Genomic DNA, 23,494 nt, shown 5'->3' with positions numbered 1-23,494 from the left:
CGACATTGTTTGCCCTCTATTACAACTCACCACAGCTCGAGTGAATGCTGCTTTTTTCTCTTCTGGGCTGGAGGCTTTTCCTCTCCAGACATAAATTTTGAAACCACCTTGGTCTAAAATGTAGCAGTCCTGAGGTTAAACCGAAAAAAAACAGGAAACAGAAAAAAACAAAAGTGAAAAACTCTGTGCAGGAAAAGCTCATCATTTGTAGGCCAATCAGGTGGATCCTTGTTGAAGATTTAAGTTAGATGCATATCCAGCTCATTTCTCTGCCTTGCAGAGCTCTAACCCTCGTGCAACCATTATCAGAGGTGACAGAGAATGAATTTGTTATGGTTTATAAATGGAGTACAACTACCACCAACCCCACTGGGCAGGGGTTCACAGGTGTGGGCACACCTGGCCCAGGCTGCTGATCTATAATTGTAACTAGTTAAAGTATGTATTTTTCTTAGGCATTGCTCAAAACTGTCTATTACCCCCTCAGAGGACGTGTTCTCAAACCAAAAACATCAGCAGCTCTAAAAGGGGCCAGGAGAAGTGTATGCTGAAATATCTACCCTAGCCTGCTGCTGCCTGCATTTATGCCCAAATCTGCTACTAGAAGAGCAGGAAAGGTCCAAGTTAGACATCTTCTGCATGAATATTTTGTCCTCCTTGAGATCCCTGATCTGGAGCTCAGTGTTGCATTGCTGTGAACGCAGCAGGATCCCGAACCAAAAGGGGATGAGGGGTGTGCTGAACCCATCCCCACTGCAGACAGCTGGTGCTCCAAACACACTGTGGGACCAAAGGCTGCTCCTTTTTCAAATTGAACTATGAATGAAGAAAAAGGGCTTCACGTGTCTGCAAAGGGAGGCTGAGATTTTAAGAAGGCTGACATCAGGATGAAAAGGGGAGTGGGAGCCTTGCGGCACAGTGCTGCGTTGGAATAGGCTGGTCTGCACTGCAGAGAATTAAGGATGAGCAATTCTCTGCCAAATTTCAGTCAGAGGAAAAGCCTCTGTTTTCTGAAAAACTCTGCACAGAAGGTCTGTCAGGAAATCTCCTTCCAGGGTGGGTCACTGAGACCAGCCACTTCCTATGGCAGGAAAACAAATCTCCCTGGTTTCGTGAGCAGAGTATTTATTTGCTCTGGAGTCAGCAGAGGGAAGGCTACCCTTGAACATCAGGTATTAAGAAGCCTTCATTCCATCTGGAATTTATTCCTGGTATGCAGCTCTCCCTCACTGTGATTGCCAAGCTAATATAATCCTTGGCTGAGAGCATCAATTTGCCATCTCTTCTTGGAACAGCTTCAGCACACCACCTACCTCCGGCTGCTGAGATTGTAGCAGGGCTAAGCTGTCCTAACCTAACAGCAGGGCTAAGCTCTCCTAGTGATGGAAGGCCTGATAATTTTCAGGAAACAGGTGCTCAACTGAAAACAAAGTGAGCCACAGCCTCCTTTTCTCAGTGAAAAGGCCATTCTGGCTTTGTCTCACCTCGTGCTGCAGCAGATCCTGCGTCAGGGGCCGGGTGGCGATCTCCTGCACCACCAGGTCATTGTCCTTCTCATAGACACTGCAAGACAGAGCCAGCGAGCTGAGTTAGACCCCACAGAGCCCCCTGTGACAAGGGACAGGGTTTGGAGCACAGGACTCACTGGTAGAGCCTGACGTTGGCTTTCTGCAGCTCGTCCGCTTTGGTGTCGGGGACGGCGTCGCGGAGCTCCCCGCGCCTCTCGCCCAGCACCATCCTCATGATCTGCATCAGGTCTGGGGAGTCCCTCTCGTTGTCAATGATGCCAATCTGAGCACGGCCGCCCCTCTCGCTGTCCCTGATGCTCCGAGCCAGAGCAAGACCCTGCACAAGGACCCACAGGGGTAAGTCCTGACACACAGCCCAGACCCAGCGAGCCCCAAGCAGTGACTGAGAACCAACAGCCCAAGCCAGGTTACCACAGCTCCCTGAAGTGCCCTCCAAATTTAGCTATTAAAGAAGCAGATATGTCTGTAATGCCTGATTATTAACTAACTCATAGGAAAATATTGCTAATTGTAGTTGCTGCTGACACTGCTCCCACAGGGCACATGGGAGGAGGCATGTGGGAGCCACTGGCATGTGGGAGCCACAATGGGCACTGCCTGCGTGTGACTGAGCACCAGCAGGTCCAGTGGTCCCCTGGGATGGTCTGGGGGACAGATGAACACCTGCTGAGGCCAACAAGGCAGGATGCTGCAGAGCTGCAGGACCCCGGCCGCCCCGCGGCGGCATTTAACATTTAGATGTTTCAAGTGTTCAAAAAACGTGGATGTCTTCTGTGAGAAAAGCAGCATGAAATGTCAAGCAGCTAATTAGGCTGAAATCTCCATCTTCAATTGATTTTTTTTTCTGTTCCCATGACTCTTACTGCAATAGCTTTGAAAGACTCCTCTTTTTATCAGACACGGGGATGACCTGCTTGAGGCTCGAGATGAATCCAGCAGCCACGAACCTACTCCCCCTCCTGTGTTGAGGATTGTTTTGTACCTTCTTCAGCACCCACAGGATCTCCACTGTACCCCAAAAATGGCATTCCCTGTGGAGATGCCCACTCTCCCAGTTCATCAGGGGACACCACACACAGAGCAGACCCATCTGCCTTGTAATATTATAATGACCACAAGCTTGGCCACCAGCTTTGCTGATGAACTGTTGCTGCATCTTGCTTTATTAGGTATCTGTATCTTGGTTCCTCTATCAGTAAAATAAGGGTAATGATCCCTTTGCAAAGTGCCTTAAGAGCTATAGATCTGACCTATCAGCACCTGGGTTATGTATTCCTGCTTGTCTCACTCTGACCAAGCCAGAATTCCCTGTTGATGCTGTAAACAAAAAATTAAAATTAATCTACCCCGGGGTGGTTACTGCAGCTAAACCTACTGGAGCTGCTGACTTTCTAATCCTATGCCATGCAAACAACAGGGCTCAGAGGGATAGAGATGAGCTCCAGAGGGAGCTGGATGACTTTCTGGGGCTGGAACTAGTGATATGTTCTTGGCTGCCTGTGAAATGCAACCTGAGGCTGGCTATGAACTGGAGCAAAGCAATTCCATGGGCCTCTAAAACCAGCAGATGAGCAAGTAGAAAATTTATGATTATTTGGTCTTATCTATGTTGTTAGTGATGAGATTTTAACTGTGAAAACACTGTGAGTTTTTTCTTTATTTTTTTTCCCCTAGGGATCAAAAAAATGCCACCTTAAGCCAAGTGGCTTTTGCCTGTACTCACCCTGGATTTCTCAGCAATGCTGCAGCTGGGTCCATTCCACTGGATCAGCACTTTACCAAGGTCCAGCAAGAACACATCTCCCTTATTGAAACTGTCCCAGGACAGCGCCACCTGTCACAGGGAAATGAGAGAGTTTGGCAAAGTGGGGAGGATGAGAAGAGGTGACAACTCCCAGCCATGGCAAGGCTGTCCCTGGGGATGTAAGAACAGGTTTGCAGTGACTGCTCATTCTGCTGGCACTCAGCTCCTCACTGAGCACAGTGGCAACACCAAACCCTCAAGTGAAGACTTGAAAACTGTCCTGAAGTTCTTGAGCAGAAATGAGATACCCACCAGATAAATCTGCTCAAAAATGAGTGTAGGAGGAGAGGGAAGGAGAAATGATCCATAAGAAGAGCAGGGTCTTCTTCTTACCTCTGTGGCTGACACGTGTTTCTTGCCCTTGACGTGAAGGAGACGCTTGATGTTGTACATGTTGGTCTCCACATGCTTAAATCCTGAAGCCACTCCTCCCTTCTTGTAGCTGTTGTGCAGCACAGAATAAAGAGTTAGACCTCGTTAGAAAATACTTTCCCCTCTATCCTCTGAGAACATCCCAAGATTTTGGTGGCAACTGAAAAATCTAGAGGCAAAATAATCTCAAAGTCCTAAAATTGCAGTGGCAAATGCCGTGTTCCTCACTGCTGCTCGTGGTCCTTATCAAGGTGTCTGTCTGCCTCTTATGGCTGTTGTGCTGCTGCTGTTCACACAATTATAGAATCATAAAATCATTTAGGTTGGACAAGACTTTCAAGATCATTGATTCCAAGCATTAAGCATCCTGGGAGAAGATGAACAGGCAGGTCAGGGATGGAAACGGAACTGTAGCACAACCAAACTGAAAATCCCATTGACCATGGCAGTGGCATCCCAAAATTGAAATATTCCATAAGCATTCAATTAGAATATGAAACAGACTTGGCAGAAAACAAACTTCCTGCTAAAATTTTGTTTTCTTCAAAATAGCTATTTTATTAAAAGCAGCTTGGTCAGGAAACTGTGGCCAGAAGCAGAACAAAACTGTAAACACAGGACACTGTGTTTCTCTCAGATTTTACCTCCCAATTTTTTTCTCCCATCCCTGAACACACATTTTGCAGCAGCCACTCTCAGCACTGTTGTCACCTCATGCCACAATGCCATCCCCTCTCCTGTGCCAATTTTGCACAATCATGTGAGGGCACAACCCCCCACAGAAGTCCCACAGCCCTTTTAATGTTTTTTGGGTGAGTCTAATCCACTCTTACATATCCTAGACCATTTTAGAGAACAGATCCATTGTTTACACTGCAGTAATAACTGACAGAATGCAATTGCCATTTAGGTGAAAAAAGGGACAATTGGTGATTGTAGCTGTTGCCATGTGGGTAATAGATGTATTTTAGGTGGAAGGGTACTGGATCTTGTAGGTGGAAACTTTCCACTATTTTAGGTGGAATGGTACTGGCTAATGTGGTCAGAAATGTGACTCACAGCACTCTAGACTTGTTTGGCCCAGCTTAAGATATCCACAGAAGGATGCTGTGGTGTTAGTCCACCTGCCAAGATGTGGAAAGAGCTTCCTTTAATTTCTCATTCTGCCTCAGACTTCCTCACTGACCACGGGGATGTGGTTTAGACCCAGACGAATTCTAATCCATGCTGATTTCAGAGGCACATAGGTTTCCAAACAGACTGGTTTTGAGGGTCTGATTTTCAGTCCTTCATTGTCCCCTACTCATCTTCAAGATGAGGCTAAAAGCACTTTCCTCTCTCAGAAAAGTTCCGAGGAGATTCATGAGAGGTTGTTGAGATGCACGAGACAGAGATATCCAGCCAGACTGGGATGGAGAGTATTGACCCAGGATTATCTGAGTTTCCTTCAGCTGTTTGAAACCAAAGCACTCAGGCTGCCAATGAAGATCTTCCTTGGAGGACAGTAACTGGAGTCCTTCCAAAAACCCAAAAGTGAGCAAAGACCCTGGGACTGGATTCAACATATCAACATATCATATATTCAACAGTATCTTTTAGATGACAAAAGTTCAGTCACTTTTTCTTTCTACTTCAGGAATATTACACCCAGTGTAATGAGCCAAATCAGCACTGCACTGCAAGGTGGATATTAGTCTGAAGTGCTCTGAATGGGCACTTGAAAGTCTGTGGAGGAGAGGAACGAAGACCCTGAGGTGAACAAAAGGGAGGTTCAGATTCAATTACTGGAAAAATCTGGGAAAATGACCAGTGGAACAGAATGCCATGGCTCCAGACTGAGTAAGCAATTCCTTCAAAATGGGAATTCTCTGTTCTGAATTTTAACCAGCATCAGTGCTGACGCAGGGAGGTCATTCTGCCCGTGTACTGGTGACCACTGCTGAGGTCACACATCAAGTGCTGTGACCAGCTCTGGCCCCTCAGCTTGGGAAGGACCTTGGGACACTGAGCACATCCAGAGGGGACAACGAGGCTGGAGAGGGGCTGGGAACACAAACCCTGTGAGGAACCCCTGAGGGAGCTGGGGGTGCTCAGCCTGGAGAAAAGGAGACTCAGGGGTTGTCAGAACCCAGGACATTCCTCTGGCTGCCCTGGAGGACTTGAGACCCTGGCTAGGGGACTCAGAGGCCTTGGCACGGAGTCAAAAGCACCTGTGCCTTTGATTTTAACCCATGGAAACAATTACCAACTCTGTGTGTGAGGATTTACAGGCCACAAGGGTTTGAGTAGAATGATAGTGAATTTATCACAGGGTGAAAAAGTAGAATTTTGGGGTTTTAGAATGGGGGTTCAAGAGGCAAGACAGAGGAATCTGGGCACGTCCTGTCCTTCTTCTTCCCCTCCATCTTCTAATGTGATGGTGACACTTTTGGATTGGTTTAGAGCAGAGACAGACTGTCTAGCATAGGTGATAGGTATTGGAAAATTATTGTAAATAAAGCACATGGAGTTCTTATTAGAAAAAGATAACACCACCCCAAGGGCGGTCACTGTGCCACAACCCAACCTGCTGGACAGACCTCAGCAGGTCAGAAAGAAAATGTATTAGATAGGAGAAAGTAAACAGCCTTGAGAATGAGAGCCAAGGAATCCTGTCTTCTTCTTTGGTGTTGGGGCTGGGAAAAAGAGACTTTCTAACACCTCAAGGTCATCTCGACACCAGAGACCTCGTCAAGGGGTGACCTTATCACTCTCTGCAGCTCCTGAAAGCTCAGCTGGGGCTGGGCTCTTTCTCCAGCAGCACTGACACAACCAGAGCACACAGCCTCAAGCTGCACCAAGGGAAGTTTAGGTTGGATATCAAGAAAAAGTTTTTACAGAAAGGGTGATAAAGTTCTGGAATGGCCTGCTCAGGAAGGTGGTGGAGTCACCATCCCTGGGTGTGTTTAAAAACAGACTGGATGTGGTGAGATGGTTTAGTTGAGGAGTTGGGGCTGGGTTGGACCCAATGATCTTGAAGGTCTCCTCCAACCCGCTCATTCTGTGCATTCTGTATTTTCCACATTTTTGAGATATGGATGTCTCTGAGACACAGAAAGAAGCAGAGGGATCCCCAGGTGCCACAGCCCACCTCGGTGTGGGTCACTTGGTGCCACTCACATGATGCCATGTCGGAAGTAGCTCTGGAAGGTCTCGGACTCGTGTCCCTGCACCTCGCGGTGCTGCACGGGGCTGCCCCCGAGCGCCGCGTCCAGCTGCGTCACGTACACGGCCGCGGCGCCCTGCTCGTCCTGGGAGGAGTCCTTGCCAATCCAGTAGTGCAGATCCACAGCAGAGCCACGGGAGCTCCTTTTGGTCTGCAAGAGGTGGGAAGGACAAGTGCAGGTGAAGGCACAGCCCGTTTTTGTGTTGGAAAACAGAGTGACCAGGGAGTTCTTGCCTTTCTCCTCGGCAAGGGGAGAGAGGAAGAGCCTCAGGTACTCCCTGGGAGCTCAACCTGAAGCTCTCCTCATTCAGCAGAGCAATTTATGGGTTTTATAAACTGAACTGAAGATGTTTCTCTTTTATACTCTTTTATAACTCCTATTATCAAGGAAAAATGAGTGCCCGTATCTGAAAACATTTTTGTGTCTGAAAACATTTTTGTGTCTGAGAACATTTCTGTGTCAGAAAACAGAGTGACCATGGAGCCCTTTCCCAGTTCTGCCTTTCTCCTGGGCAACGGGAGAGAGGACAGAGCCTCAGGCGCTCCCTGGGAGCTCAGCCTGGAGCTCTCCTTATTCAGCAGAGCAATTTATGGGTTAGATAAACTGAACTGAAGGATGTTTCTGTTTGATATTCTTTTATAACTCCCATTATCAAGGAAAACTGAGCACTCATGTCTGAAAACATTTTTGTGTTGGCAAACCAAATGACCATAGAGCCCTTTTCCAGTTCTGCCTTTCTCCTGGGCAAGGGGAGAGGGGACAGAGCCTCAGGTACTCCCTGGGATCTCAACCAGAACCTCTCCTTATTCAGCAGAGCAATTTATGGGTTTGATAAACGGAACTGATGGATGTTTCTGTTTGATATTCTTTTATAACTCCTATTATCAAGGAAAGCTGAGCACCCATGCAATTAATGTGTTCAGCTTGTCCTACTGTTGTACATTTTGATATTAAGACTTAAAGCAGATTCTTCTCATAGACCACCTTTTGAAATGCAATGCACACTGCTATTTATTTGCCTGGAGATGCTACCCTTTCTTTCCTGTTGTCAATCTCACAGCACATGACAGAGCAGCACAAACTGCCTCGGAATTCCTGCTGACTTGCAAAACAGACATAACTCCAAAAGAAGCTGAGCCAGTGTGTGCATGCTGGGATTCATCTTATTACAGAAAACCCCAGCAGCCTAGAAAAAGGAGGCAAGCAGGCTGAGAAGAAGGTGTGCTCAGTGTTATTTGAGTTGTGCCAGTTATTCTTCTGCACCCACTGTGTTAAATCCCATTGTGGACACCTGGGAAAGGTAATAAAAGCTCATTTTATAAGCTGGATTTGACACTAAATTCTGTTTATTTGCTTTGTGCAGGGATACCACAGCGAAACACAGCAGAAGGAGTTGAATAAAATACACTTCTGTTCCTCAGGCACAGATAATTAATTTGTGGAAGAATCACTCAATTTAATACATTGCTATTGAAGATGATCAAAGTCCCATTGTCCCACGGACAATCATTATCTGGAAAGGCTCCAGTAAAGAAGCAGAATGCACAGATGAGTGTTTTTACCCTCCTGTCTTCCAGGGAAAAGGAGAACAGCGGGCTGATGAAGGGCTCTTCTGCCTGGGGAAGTTGTTGCAACAGAAGCTGAGCCTGTGAGCATCAAAATCCATATTTACACTGGCAGCTCTCTGCAAGGACTCCAGTATTCTGTTCTAAACTCTAGTTTAGACTCTAGTATTCTGTTCTGCTCATGGGCCTGTAACTCAGGCTTGCAGCACTCTGAAGGTACCCTAAAGGCATGTGTGTGGGGCATTTGAGCAGGAGAACATCCTGTGCTGCTATCCCAGCCTGCCTTCCCCTCCTGGCACATGGGGGATGTGCAGTTGGGCACTGTGGGGCACTGGAGGTGTTGCTGCCTCTCCACTGACAGAGATGTTTGCAGGAGGCACACTCAGACCCAGGAAGGGGAAAATGCTTCTGGTCTCCACCCTGTGGTGGGTTCGGGTTCAATGGGAACCTGGGTTGTTCTATGCAGATGAAGAGATTTGGAAGGGATTTTAGGAGGTGAATGAAACACATCATCCTCCTGCCAAAATCTGAGACCACGAGGCAGTTTGCACAGAGCAGAGCTGGTTCTCAGCAGCCCTTCACAGCCAGCTCAGGTAGCTCTGGACCAAATTTGAGTGGGGCTGAATGGTCCTTATGGGGACATGGGATGGGCTGCAGAGCCTCTGCTGCTTACGTGACACACGACATGCAGCATCTTCATGGCCCACATCACCTGCCAAAAATGACACCCTGCAGCTGGTCACATCCCACATCCCCCAAGGACTCCCATAAATCATTTAAATGTGGGCTTTGATTGAGTTTTCCAGGAATGTACTGGTCATTTTGCCATGCCTGGGCATGACTCAGTTGATTGGCAGATAAACACTTTTAATGAATTACTAAGTTAATGGCTCCTCTGAACTTCTGATTTACTAAACAGGCAGTGTTGTCACAACAGCCACGTGAAATTCAGATCCATGATTAGATGGTGAGCACACAGGCACAACCACTCCAACAGTGCTTTTTCCACAGGACAGGGTCGCTAGGAACCAAGGCAGATCTAAATAAAAAGGGTTGAACCAGTTGCCCAACAGAGAGCAGTGTTTGCTGTCTTACTTACGTGCAAAATGATGTAACAGTCTCCTTCAAAAAAAGTCCCATAAGCTTTTTCAGGTACAGGAACCATCTTCATGTTCTGTAAGGAAATCAGAGGTGGGGTCATTGCTAAAAGTGAAGAGCCAGAAGTTGGTGTGTATGAAACAGGACAGGCTGGGCTGCACAAAGCACTGAGGTGACAATCAGGGTTTGGAGAAGGAAAAATCAGGGCTGAGTTTGTGAGCTGGGAAAAGCCACTTCTGGAGGAAATATTCAAAATACTAAGGAGTGAGAATGGAAAATTTTGATTTTGCTTGGACAGACTGACAAGCAGGTTTTAGTGTCCTTGCCTTTGTGCAATCCTGCAGATCTACACCTGGGGCCCAGGCTGAAGTGCTCCAGAGCTTGCATTTGTAGGGAATTTCCCTACAATTTTCTTTTTTATTTACGAATTTTATTTATTTTAATTTCCCTACAAATTTTTTATTTGTAGGGAATCTCCCAGGAGAGTGAGCACATCTCATCCTAGGTTTAGTTTTGGGCACAGTTCATTGCTCAGTGCCCATGAGTTCAAGGATAATTTTCAGCACTTTGTGAGGATAACCCCTCTGCTAGGGGCTCAGGAAAACCAGCTGAGAAAAAACAGAGCTGAGGACACTGATGGTCCCTCAGCCCTCCAGACCCTAATTGCAGATTTCCTCTGGCACAAGTGCTTAATTAACCATGCATAATTAGCCATGCCTGCCCAGCACAGGTGCCTGGCTGTGCCACCCAGCAGTCCCCACGCAGCTCCTGGGCTGGACCTGGCTCTGAGGCTCCCTGAAATTAGAGCCATGCATTCTTCTGCTGGCCTGACTTGTCTCCCAGCATAGCAGCCTGACCCCTGTGCACCCACACAGCTCTAATTACAGATCCTCTGGAAGCAGCTCAGCGCAGCGCTTTGCAGAGAAATGGAAAGAGGAAGGCCCTGTGATATTTGGAACGTGGTTGTGACCTGCTGAATATCACCTGGAGATGTTGGAGCCTCTTCCCTCTGCTCCCCTGAGGGGATTCTGCACCTCACTCTCATTGCAGGGGAATGTTCTGGGTGAACCGGGGCAGAAAAGGCAGAGCTGAGCACAGCTCGGGTGCAATCCAAAATCAGATACCACCACCAGCAAAAAGGCAAAATCACAAGCTGCAGGATCTCTCCTTGCAGCAACACAGAGTAGGAAAGGCAAGGAAGAAGTACAAATAGACTCCATTAATGCCTTTGATGCAAAAATTGGTGTCTTCCCCATGGCAGCTGCTGGTGTGGACTACGGATAACCCATCTTGGTGAAACAGGGAATTTCTGGTGTGTTAAAGCAGCCTTGCATTGATTCCAAAAAGGGATGAGAAAAGCCTCCAGTGCTGGAGGAATTACTTCAGTCCCACCACATTCCTGTTTCCTTTGTAAACATTATCATCTCCATTTTACAGAGCAGGAAACCACAACAATAACATGTTGAACACTTCATGGGGAAATACTCAGTCTGTTTCCCACTGTATCTTATCTTTAGGACCCTCTTTTCCCACACAGATTACTGCAAGAATTAATCTTCCCTGAAACACAAACACACAGATGTGCAGAGGACACAGATGTGCCATGACTGTGACAGAGGACATGTGCCATCCCTCTTGTCCTACCTCTATGCCCCATATCTGCAGTCCCAGCTTCCTCTCGATGCTTGGGAGGTTTGTGTCACCTTCTGTCATCCTGCAGGCTGAGCTAGAAGGCAAAGGGAGAAGAAAATCCAAAATAATTATATAATTAGATGCAACAGCGAGTGTGCTGGGTTCCTCTTGCCATCAGAGCAGGTTTAATACAGAAAATCCACATTTTGAAGTGTCCCTCTGTTTTTAACAGTTAGGTGGGATGAACCCCCATTCCCAGGCTATCCATGCTCATGTAGGACCAAGCAATGTGCAGGACCCCAGCCCAGCAAACACCGATAGGACAGTGTTGTTTGGGTGGGGGATTATTTTCCCTGGATTTGAACACATGGAAAGGATCCATTGGGGATTATTTTGCCTGGATTTGAACACATGGAAAGGATCCATTGGGGATTATTTTGCCTGGATTTGAACACGTGGAAAGGATCCATTGGGGATTATTTTGCCTGGATTTGAACACATGGAAAGGATCCACTGGGGATCATTTTGCCTGGATTTGAAGAGGTGGAAAGGATCCACTGGGGATTATTTTCCCTGGATTTGAACAGGTGGAAAGGATCCACTGGGGATCATTTTGCCTGCATTTGAAGATGTGGAAAAGATCCATTGGGGATCATTTTGCCTGGATTTGAGCAGGTGGAAAGGATCCATTGGGCTGTTGGACCTGACACCAGTACTGGTTTGTTCCCACCATGGCACAAGGCGTGGAGGAGACACGAGAGGGCCTCCAGGAGTCCTGTGCCCCCCTGGGCCAGTCACTGCAGGTCAGGTCAGGTCAGGTCAGGTCTCCTGGCCTTGGGGGAGCCCAAGGAATGAAGCTCTTCTACTTGAGGCCAACATTCAGGTGTAAATTCAGACAGGTATCTCAGGGCAGGGCACCAGGCACACAGAGTGATCCAATCAATAACCCAGAATGCCTATTTTACACAAATCCCAGCATCTCCCTAAGCTCTGCTGCCTCCATGGGGAAGAAGCAGGTTTCAGGTTGCCCACACAAAGGTGTCTGAGAATATTTGAGGTGGTTTTTGTGTCTTCTTCCCTCTGATGGGTGGAGGTCTCCCATCCATCCTCTATCATACCCATCAGTTGTAGGGGAAAAAAAGGACTATCCTTAGCTATGCTCCCTGTTCCTACTGCTGAGGTTTTCCCCCAAGAAACAACTTCAGAACCCAGCTTGTTTACAGGGCAACTTCCAGTAACAAATGAAATCCCAAAGCAATGTCCATAAAAACGTGGAGTTGGATCCTGTTGGAGCTGGCTCCTCTGCAGCAGCCACGGGACAGGCTGTGCTTGTGCAGGGCCACAACCCACACCAGCCTTTCTGTGAGCCAGTCCTGCTCACAAATCCAGGCCCAGCCTCCAGAGAAAACACAGCTCAGTGTTCTTCTGAGGGAGGGGAAGAGCAGAGCTGTGATCCCTGACAGAAGGTGTTTATTGCTCGCGTCACGAGCAACAAGTGCTGGTCACCCTGAAGAGGTTGAACACCAAGTAAGAGCACAAAAAATGCTGCCACAGGCAGGAACATTGGTCCATCCAGACCTCCCAGACCCTGGCTCAGGCAGCAGGGAGGTGCAGGTGTTTCCTGGGGTGTTCTGAGCACAGCCCCAGCACCTCTCTGCTCCCTGAGCAGGCACGGCCTGGCAGGGCTCAGCAGCAGGAGTCAGAAAGGGCTCATTCCTTCCTGAACACACAAGGACTGCTGGAGACTGAGTCCATGAGGCCTCAGGAACACATTCAGCAACTTTCAGCTCCCTCTCTGGTCCTCCAGAGAGCTTCCAGGCAGAAAAACAAACAGCAAGGACAAAAAAAGACATTTTTCACTTCAGTTCCCGGAAAGGTGATTGACACCCACGCAGATTAAAAGCCAGACCCAGGCAGATATTTCAGTGTCCACAGAGGAGACAGACACTGCTCTAAATGGTGTCCTGACTCACCTACAGCCCTGGAGTACAGGGCTGTCAGGAACTAAATACAAAAACATGGTCTTAGTTCAGATCTTTAGCTAAAAACCTCTCCTTTCTTTTAATATCACATTCAGAAGGTCCCTATCAAAGAAAAACCCAAATGAAGCCTCCTTCCCTCAGCTATCTTTTAAATTCATTTAGGGGTTTTTCCTTCCAGCATCAAAAAAGAAAGAACCTGAAAACAAAGCCAGAAAAGACATTTATATTTGAGGGCAGTGGAGTTTTCTAGCCCTGCTGACACTTCTCCCTGTGGAAGGCAGCAGGCACCTTGCTCTCCTGCTCACAGCTCAGAAAACCAGCAGCTGGCCAGCTGTGAGACACAGCTGGATCCCTGCTCCTCTTAGCATCCCTCCCTCTCCTGGAAAAATTAACCCAAAGGATGCTGAGATTCCTCTGAGAGCCAGCAGTGCTCCAGAGATCCCCAACCAAACCTGTCTGACTGAAAATGAGGATCTTGGATCTCCTTCACCCCTGGGGATCCTTTCTCCATCTGAAAGCTCACAATCAGTGCTGACTCCCCACTTTTCTGAGAAATTGTGTCCCTCCCTTCCTCCTAAGAGCTTTAGCTGGGGGAGTGTGAATCACAGACAAGGCTGGCTCTTTCTTTGGACTTTCCAGCTTCTTTCAGCCAGTGGCCAAGTTAGAAATAATAGGAATATGACTTATATAATCAAGCAGCTCATTTCATTAATGATTTAATGTGGGGCTTTAATCAGATGATCCCATAATTCAGCTCCTGTCCAGACATGAAATCTGGTATTTATGGAGTGAAATTTCCCATCTGGGCTGAAATAATGAAGGGCAGAAACTTTTAGAATTTAAAAAGAAATAAAAAAGGGATGTTAAGAGTCTTGGGGCATTCACTGTGGGGTTTCAACAGCAGTGTCTGGGGCAGCCCTTATTGCAGTCAAACCAGTTTTGCTCAGCATTAGGTGAAATGCAAATTGGCAAGAAGTGTGAGTCAACCACCTCAGGGGCAGGAATTCACCAGGGGAAATCACTGGTTATGGGATGGATTTGCCTCCTTGGGCAGACAGATTTACCTGTGAAGGGAGGAGAGAAGCAGCGCTAGTTCATCTCTCTGCCCCCACATTAATAACATACAACTACCCAATTTCCACCTCCAGGGCCAGCCTCTCCCATTGCCACCATTTCCAGGGAAATCTTCCTCTCTGCATGGGAAGAGGAGAAAAGTTCACCCCTTGAATGTGGGCTGGGAGTGGCCACTGCATAGCCAAGGCAGCTTCTGGCTTGGAGCTGCTCTCTGGGTCATCCCCACTTGGTCAAGGCACTATAAATGAAATTGCAAAGGTCAAATGCTGCTCTTGGCTGAGGGCAGAGAACCTGGAAACCGAACATCAGTGGCTGGCCCTTGACTGGATGTTACAGCCAGGGGCACCTGGAGCCTCCAGAGCTAAAATCAAAGCTTTTCCTGGCACAATCCAGGCAGCAAAGCTGGTGGGTGAAAATGGATGGGTCTCCCTTACACCCACTGGCCTTCGTGCACTGCCAGAATTGTCACTATAGGACACAAAACGAGTGCACACACCACTGCTCTCAAGGTGAAGAAAAAGGGAAGTTTATTTTTCTGACTCCAACATTTATAGTTTACTAAAAGTGACAGTGGATTGGAGGGTGACAGTGCCACCTCTCCAATGACACTGGACAAACCAACAGTCCATCAAATTTCTCTTCCTCTATAAAAGAATGTGAAACAATGAGTTATTTACAGGAAGGGTGTGAGAAAGTTTGCTACAAGAATGTAAACATCGAGAGGCTTAGAAAATCTTAAAAAATCAGGGCGACACAAAACCACAGCAGCACTCCTGCTTGCTAGATCCAGCCCTCATCCCCTCTCCAAGCAGCACAGCACGAGGAAGAGCTTCACCTTCAGGAAGGACTACATGAGTAATTGAGTGTCGAGGTCGCTCCCAGGGCTGGTTAATGATTAATGGCTGGGCTGGCAGTGCCAGCCATCCCTGGGTCAGCTGGGTCCATGCTGGGAACCCAGACCCTGCAGGACACTGCTCCAGGCAGTCTGGGGCTGTTTGGGTGGGGAGGAAAAAGCCAGGACTCAGAAAGGGGACAGGGGAGCATTTCCAGCTCCTGAAGCACATTCTGAATGCAGGCTGCTTTGGCTGGCCTGGGTTCTGGCTGCAGTCACAGCAATAAACCAGCCCCAGTGAAATGACTAATGCTCGGTACAGCTTTGGGAAAATGGGAAGCAGCTGTGGCTCCAGCCTTTCCAGGCTGAAAGGCCTAATTATTGGGAATGCTTGGACTGGCATTAGATGAGGTAAAGCAGGGGCTGTTGAATTGCTTTCATTGTCTCCATCAGAGTTGGGCATCTGGGCCCAAGTAGGTGCCATTTTTGGTTTGCAGAGAGGACAGTGCTTAACTCTTGTTTTGCCCAGAGGAGTGAAACTCAACACTGCAGTTCCCTCCTGTGGCTCATCAGCTCCAGCTCAGGAACAGTGACTGTCCAGAGGCTCAGCACCCAGCCTGGACAAGCTGTCTTTTATTTCTCTGTTCCAAGAGGAGAAAAAGCAGCTTTTATACCACAGGAAAATCATGGGCAGGGAGGGCCAGCTATGGGGCTTGTCTGCTCTCTCATGTTGTCACATTTAGAGCTCTAAACCTTCCTCCAAGCCATGCTGGATGTGCTGGAGCCTGGTGGGGAGGGCAAGGAACAGGATTTGCATGGGGGGGATGGGAAAAAGAGGAAAAAGCACAGCTCAGCTCATCCTCCTGCTCCAAGTCCTGTGAGGTCCAGGTTCAGGAGCTCAGTGTGGCCCCCAAGCCGAGGCCAGGGCTCTGCCCAGACACGCCTGGGTGACCACAGAGAGCACTTCAGCCTTCTTGGAAAGAGCTGTTGCCTGGCAGCTAAAATTACGTAAAGCAGGCCTTGAAATCAGATGCTATTTCTGATCATGGTGGGCAATTAAACATTGGAACAGCTTATTAGGGAAGCTGGCAGGCTTGGCTTTACTTAATGTCTTTGAGATGAGATGGGTGAGTGGCTGGGCTCAGCTCCTCAGGCTCTGTGGCCAGGAGCTGCTGCTCAGGTGCTGCATTTCCAGCAAGCTGCTCCTTCCCATGGCTCTGGCAATAAAACAAACACTTGGAGTGGCCCTCGTGCTTCAGCCACCTCCACTGGCCAGAAAAGATCCCCTGTCCATGCTACAGGATCTTCAGGATGGATCTTGAAATGGTTTGAAACCTGAGATGGGGCATTGTGATGGGATGAGCTGAGATTGGGCTCCTCTCCTCAGGGCTGGAGATAAGAGGGAACTTCACTGGTTCAAGTGGGGCAGGTTTTCCCCTTTTTCCACAAATGGCTGCCAGGGATCCCCACACCAGGAGCTGCCTGACACCACAGCAGACTGGAGTTTTCTGTTCTTTGCTCGTGGGCTGGGATGCTGAGGTTAATGTGAGTGAGGATGTAAGGGCATGGGATGAAGAGATGGTTCAATGTTAATGATGGCCTCTCAAACTGTAAGTGCTCTACAGCCCAGGAGAGGTTTCAATTCCCTATTCAATGAATTCAAAGGAGGCAGAAACCTGGATTCACCTAGCCAAGGAATCCCTCAGGCTCTGAAAGAGCAATAACCATTTTGCCCTGTCTGAAACAAAGCTGACCAGTGTTTCTGGGACCCAGTTGCTCTGTCCCTTGAACCCTGGAAATTTACTCCCAGTCCCTACAAGAAGCAGACCTCTGGCTTAGTGTGACTTCTTACAACCTGTGCCTTCACCTCCTGGCCACTTCTGGCATCTCAGACTTAGCAGCTGATACTTGGTCATTCCCAGAAAGCCACTGAGGCTGTGAGCTTCACCTTTCAGCTCCTCCTGAGGATGGACTTTGCACTAATCCTCCAGTCCCTCCATTGTTCCTAACATAAAAGCAAAGAGCACAAGGAAATACCAGGCTGCTGGGAAATAACCTCCTTCCCAGCTGCACTAGCCCTCAATTTGTATCTCATCTCCCTCTTCAAATTCCTGCTGATTTAGAAGGGAAGGCATCTCATGATTTATCTCCTCTGACTTTGACCAGTCCCTGCAGCTGCATTTGCACCTGCCATAAATTCTAGCTCAACACCTCACTCCATCCAGGGAATGCTGTTCATCTCTCCACACCTCTCTTCATGATCCCCCTTGTCCCCCTCTGTTTATCTCACTGCTGGTGCAGTTCCAGCAGCCTGATCTTTAAGCAGATGGGCTTGGGAAACTGATTTGTAAGAGCAGATTGTTTTTTCCCCTCAAACTGCTGCTATTTCTGAGTCTCCCCTCTCTAAAATTTTACCAGCTGACTGCTTGTCCTGGGAACGACGGAGCTGCATTGTCCCAGCAAACTTCTCACCATGTGGGAACAATGCCCTGACAATTCAATCAGAACTCTGACTTCAGCCCCAGCTCCCAAGTCATGTGGTCTGAGTTTCCACATTCATCAGGCTGGCTGTGGAGCCCAGAGCTCAGCTCTGGCCAAGGTGGGGCTGGCAGGTTCCCCTTGGTGTCCTACAGAAGGTCAGAGCACCCACGCAGCTCCTGGCTGAATTCCTTCCCAGCAAGTCCTTCTTCCCCAGGATGTCTTGGAATGCAGGAGGCTCTTCCAGGCAGGCAGGCAGGATCTCTGCAGGCTGAGGGCAGCCCTGAAAGACTCAAAGCTTTCCCAAGCAGCAGCAGCAGAGGCTGAGCTGCAGGAAGCTCTCCCTGAGATCAGCCCCTGTGACCGATAACAAACTCTTGCTGTGCAAACCCACCTCTGAATATCCGTGAGGAAAAAAAAAACAAACCAGGCACAAGAAGCTGTTAAAAACCTTCTGCATTGTGCTGGTGCGCTGCCAGGTGCATTTTTGCCAAATAATAAATTTCAGCTTGGTGCACACCTCCTTCAGAGGTATCCATTGCACCTCCAGCCCCTCTCCGTGGGGTTTGTGAGGCAGCAGCAGCACGGAGCCATCCCAAGGGAAAGGTGAGCAGGCAGCTTGCCAATTCATCAGGAACAAATCTCCCCTTTCTTTTAGCTCTTTCTCTTCATGAAAGGGAGAGATTCCTGGCTCAGGACCAGCCCTGCATCCAAAGGCAGGGCTTCATGCAGGAGACGCACAGAGAAGGAAAGCAAAGCCATTTTAATTCCTTTTCCTGGCTTCCAGGGATTGGGTTCAGGTTCTAACTAACTCCTAATTACTCACCACCTCCACAAAAAAAAAGTTACCACCCTCTCCTACATCAGCATTTTAACAGAGCATTATTTAACCCCATGGCTGCAGGTTAAATAAAACCAGAGCTGAGGCATCAGGGAGGAGAGAAAGTGTCTTTGTTCAGCTGTGTGAGAGCATCCTGGGGAGCACCTGCTCTTCAAAAGCTTACAGCAAGGAGAAAACCTCAAAAAAAAATAAAATTACATTTTCCCAGCTGAAACTGAGGAAAAGGCCACAGCTTCCTGAAACTGAGGAAGGGGAGGAGATGGGGTTAGAGACTGGGATTTATCCACCTGCTCTTGGGTGTCAGTATCAGCCGCACAAGTCTGAGGAGGGCTTCCCCTGGGTGGTTCCCCTCATCCTGGTGCTTGTTCTGGGCAGATCCATTGAATCCTGGACAGGAGGGACTTGCTGTTCCCTTGGGCTGACAGGAAAACCCCTGGGTGGAGAGCCCAGCTGGCCACACTTCCCTCCTGCTCTCCCAGAGTTTGGGGCTCAGTCCCATCCACTGTGCCCCAACATTCTGCCAGCATGAACTGAGACAAACGCCATAAACAAAACCTCCTTTAAACCCAGCTGCCAGTGCCCACCAGGCCCATCCTTCTCAAAAAACAAGCCTGAGAGTTAGGCTTTTTGCTGCTGCACATAAGTTTTATATTTATTGCAAGAATTCACACGTGTGTATGTGTGCAAGACCAAAAGCAGCTTTTTCCTGGTGCACAGTTTAATGAGTGCACTTGAATAAGCCCTTGCCCACAGGACCTTTTTTTGGTGGTGATGGAGCAGGGGAGAAGCTCTGCCTCCACTCAGACCAGCTGGAGAACTGGTTCTAGAGCACTGGCTTCAAAGTAGAAAGTGGCAACATTAATATTAAACTACCAAAAAGCAGGTTTCAGTTTTGTCCCAGTTCAGATCTGCAAGCATGACATCAAGCTTGGGAAGAGAAACCCAGGACTTCCATTAAAAAAAAAAAAAAACAAAAAACCAACCAACCAAACAAAAACTCAAAAACCAAACAAAAAACCCAAACAAGCAAACAAACAAACAAAAAAAAAAAAAAAAGGGAAAAAAAACCCAACACAACAAAACCAAACCACAAGCAGGTTTCCATTTTGGATTGCAAATGAAAAGCCCTGGACCTCAGCAGGTGCTCTGTGGGTGACTCTGCCCTTCCATCTCTGGCCCAGTGAGATGTAAAAGGTCTATTATTCAGGAGGAAGTTTTGTTTCTCAAGCAGCAAAGGGAAGCTCATCCCTTGTGAGTGTTGGCTGGCACAACTCTAACTAAATACAGCTGATCTATGTCAGAACAAAAGGGGATCAACTACCCCAGCCCAAAATTCCTCTGGGATGGGTGCTGGGCCAGGCTGTGAGCTGCCTTTTCTGAGCTTGAAGGTGTCAGAAGCAGAGCCAGCCCTCCCCAGGATCTGCCCTCAGTGGAACAGCAGCCCCACACACCTTTCTGGCAGCAGCCACCCACAGCAGTGTCACCTCCAGGCTGGTGTCCACCCCACACCTGAGGGGTGTTTGTCACTGTGTCACCCAGCCCTTCCAACCCCAGGCTGGTGTCCACCCCACACCTGAGGGGTGTTTGTCACTGTGTCACCCAGCCCTTCCAACCCTGAGCAGGCTCTGAGGCTGCTCTTGGCTCTCCTGGGACCTTGGAGGGGCCACTCAGCTCCTCTGGGCAGAAATGAAAGCAGAGAGAGCAGCAGGTGAGTAAAACATCCCTGAAAACTCTGCAAAAACTGCTTCAGGCAGAGTCACTCATCCTGGACAACCTTTCTCACCTGGAGCTGTCAAGGGGAGTTTTGTGTGAGCAGCCGGAAGGGAACCAGGCATCTGACAGGCTGGGATGGGTGGGATGGCAACAAAGAACAGTAATTCAGGCTCTGCACACTCCCAAAGGAAAGATGGGTACCCAAACACTCTCTCCAACCCAAAAAAGAACACGATTTCCAGCCCTGCCCGTTTCCTACCCTGTGCAGCTGTTTTTGTAAGAAGTTTTAAATAAAGGGCCAGGCACAAACCTCTCCTTTCATCGCAGGGCATGGCAAGAGGACATTTTTAGGTAGAAGAGGTCAAGTGCTGTGAATAGCTCCTTCCACAGGAGCTGCCCAGGACGGAGCCCAACCGTGCAATTTAAGGTCAGTGCCACATCCCTGACGTGGATATAAGGTAATAACAAGTTCCACTGTCACTGTACCCAGCTCTGCCTCAGATAAGCCTGAAGAGGCTCAGATAAAGACAGATAACAAATGAGAGAGTTTCTGTTACAAGCAGAGATCCTTGGAAATCAAGGCAACTGAATTGGATGCACATCTCCTGATGTGCCTGGACTTTTCAGGGTGAAAGATGCCTAAGACTTTAAATGATAATATTGTCCCCTTTCTGCATCCCTTTGACACCCAGAATAGGTGGAAATACAGTAGAAATGTTTAATCATCCAAGATAAACCATAATTAAGCCCATTTCCAGGGTTGTAGTATATGGAGAGAGAACTCATGAGAGGAGAGGTTTTACTGAGTTGTGGGAGAGTGTTTCCCTTTGTGACTGAAGGATCTGCTCCTCTGAGGGGACAACAGAGGATGAAGAATAAATGTGAATAAACAAAGAGATATTTAGGGTGTGGTGTGGCTACCCTGGGGTCCTTCCTTGGGCAGAGGGACAATTCACACATGGAAAGCCCAACCTGTGCCTTGTGTCAGCCCAGCGAGAACCTCACAAGGCTGACACAAAAATGTCCTGAAGGAGGCACCTTGAGGAGGGTCAGTGGCGGCACAAGTGCTCCCCAGGGGTGACAAAAACACAGCTGGGGCAGTGACACCAAGGTTTGGCTGTGCCCTGAGCTCCCTCCACTGCTCTGAGCACTTCAGGGCTCTGTTTCCAAGTGGGTCACCACATATTTAACTCTGTGGAAACTGAGGGAAGGCTTTTGGTCCAGCAGGATGTGCCCAGCACACAGCTGAGCCCCAAGCATGGGGCAGGTGTCCAATCCAGCCTCCTCCTCAGCTGGGGATGGATCACCACAGGATGGGTGCTCCATAACAGAAGAGATAACAACTTCCATGCTCAAAGTGCAGAAAAACTTGCACAGCTCTGTGGAAAAGACCAGGAGATGCTGTGAACATCTTCAGCATCCCTTGCCATACAAGAGCAGGGATTTATTGACTCAACCTAAGCAGAAGATACAGGAGGAGGCAGGAGATCAGGGTGGCACTGCTCACAGCCATGGCACAAAACCTTTGCTCCCAGCTGGGAGACTTTGGCAAGTGCTGCCTCAAAGTCGTGCCTGGGAAAAAAACATCATGAGACCTCTGTGTCTGCCGGAGGAGGATAAAGGCATCCTGTTTGTGCAGGGAGGAGGAGGAGGAGGAGGAGGGGAGGCTCACCTGGCTCTGCCAGGAGGAAGGAGAGGCAAGACGGTTATAGGTTTTTTCCTGATCTGCCTGTCCTTGCATTGCCTTCCACCTGGCATCCCGGGGGAGCGGTAAAACCCGCGGAAGAGGAAAGCCAGTGCCCTGTGATTGTCTAATCTCCACTTTGCCGGCTCTAATCAGCCCGTTTCGCTGCGGCGTGTAAAAAGCACCTGGATGATTCACCATCAAAGCGCTGCTCTGGCGGGGCCAGTTTGCTTCAGCGGCTCTAACACTTGTTTACATCTGCGTTAGGGCAGCCTTGAATAAGCGTGAACCTCCCACAGATGCTAATTCATATCAGCTCTCCTTTGTGTTAAATATTTATGTTCCTAATAGGCACGCCTAAGAAAAATACTGGCAAGTGAGCCTGCAGCTCAACTGCATTACAACTCAATTTTATCTGGAGCGAGCAGGATGAGAAAACATTCTATTTGCAGAGCACAGCAGCCCGGCCATTAGCAATCTGTCGATCAGATGACAATAAAACCCATCGATGAGAACTTCCAAAGACTTTCCGTGGCTGCCTGGACCCATAACTGGGCCCCAAAGGCAGGAGAGCTTTTGGAAATCCCCACGGCAGCAAAGCACAAACCAATCCCAGACAAAGGTTATGCACGAAATCAAAGCCAGGCTGTGAAGGGAAAAGTTGTGTCCTCGGAGCTGACAGGGAGCCCGGACGGGTTCTTGGCAAGCTCAGAGCTGCTCGTTCCAGCCCCGAAGGATGGAAATCAGGGTGGGCTCCTTCCAGCAGACACATCCTGCTTTGTAACAGGGCAGGATCTTTAATTTTTTTTTTTTTTTAAGGATGAAGCATATTAATTTATTTTGTTACCATCCCACATACAAAGTCATCAAACAGTTCTGGCCTCATTAAAACCGGCGGGGTGCAGGACCTCGCTTACCTTGCTGCAAAGTGCGCGCTGTCCTCGCAGGTGTCCCTTGTCCACCGAGCCCAGCGCCTCCTTCTCCTCCCCGCCGAGCTTCAGGGCACTTCTGTTCACTGTTCTGCTACCTTGTCAGCCGGGGAACAGCACTGTTCGGAAATTCAATCCTCTACTTAACCGCAGAGACACTCCTACCCGGAGATCACACCCATTCCCAGGCTCAGAGAGGGACAAAGAGGGAGCCGGTCCGGGAGAGTTTCAACCAACTCTGTTTGCATCCAATATCCCCCGCTCTGAATTCCCTGAATGGTGATTAAGTGCTGCTTTCATTAAAAACCTGTTTTGTCCAGGTTAGGAGGGCACAGGAGGGATTTTTTTTCCTCTTTTCTCGGTCTCTGTGGGACAAAGCAAGGTGCGGTGCTGCTCAGTGTTAACCCTTGGGGACAAAGAGTTCCAGCTCCACTCGCTGGCTCTGACTGTCCCCAAAAATTCTGTCCCGAATTTTGGCAAAGCTGTTCCAAGGGGAAAAGTGCTCGGGGAAGATCCCTGCTCTTCTTCTCCTTGCAAGGCCGAGCTGGGAGTCCCTGTGCTCCCAAGGAGCCCTGGGTTAGGATTGCCCCCAGGTTTAGGGATGTAACAGAGCATTGGAGTGTTTAACTGGGCTGCCCTCCCAGGAGAGCAGTAATGATCAACCAGGCAGCCCCAGCAGGGTTTGCTGAGCCACCTTCAGCAGCACAAAGCTCTGTGTGTGGACACTTACAGCTCATTGCTGAGAAAAAAAATTA

General features: G+C 48.6%; 1 protein-coding gene across 1 annotated transcript in view; it reads right to left on the bottom strand.

Moving 5' to 3' along the window:
* The window catches only part of VILL (villin like), a 37,819-nt gene extending 14,943 nt beyond the window's left edge, over nucleotides 1-22,876 (bottom strand). The window contains exons 1-9 of the mRNA XM_030943882.1: nucleotides 22,728-22,876; nucleotides 11,219-11,300; nucleotides 9,576-9,650; nucleotides 6,865-7,061; nucleotides 3,667-3,775; nucleotides 3,253-3,363; nucleotides 1,646-1,845; nucleotides 1,485-1,563; nucleotides 31-129 (exon numbers count right to left, since the gene is read on the bottom strand). Of these exons, the coding sequence (XP_030799742.1) occupies nucleotides 31-129; nucleotides 1,485-1,563; nucleotides 1,646-1,845; nucleotides 3,253-3,363; nucleotides 3,667-3,775; nucleotides 6,865-7,061; nucleotides 9,576-9,650; nucleotides 11,219-11,287 (939 nt within the window). The 5' untranslated portion in view covers nucleotides 11,288-11,300; nucleotides 22,728-22,876. The remainder of the gene's footprint in view (nucleotides 1-30; nucleotides 130-1,484; nucleotides 1,564-1,645; nucleotides 1,846-3,252; nucleotides 3,364-3,666; nucleotides 3,776-6,864; nucleotides 7,062-9,575; nucleotides 9,651-11,218; nucleotides 11,301-22,727) is intronic.
* Between the last annotated feature and the right edge of the window lie 618 nt (nucleotides 22,877-23,494).

Source organism: Camarhynchus parvulus, chromosome 2 (genome assembly GCF_901933205.1).
Source record: "Camarhynchus parvulus chromosome 2, STF_HiC, whole genome shotgun sequence".
NCBI lineage: Eukaryota > Metazoa > Chordata > Aves > Passeriformes > Thraupidae > Camarhynchus > Camarhynchus parvulus.
Note: the sequence above shows the minus strand (reverse complement) of the source record. Positions and strands in the feature narration are given on the sequence as shown.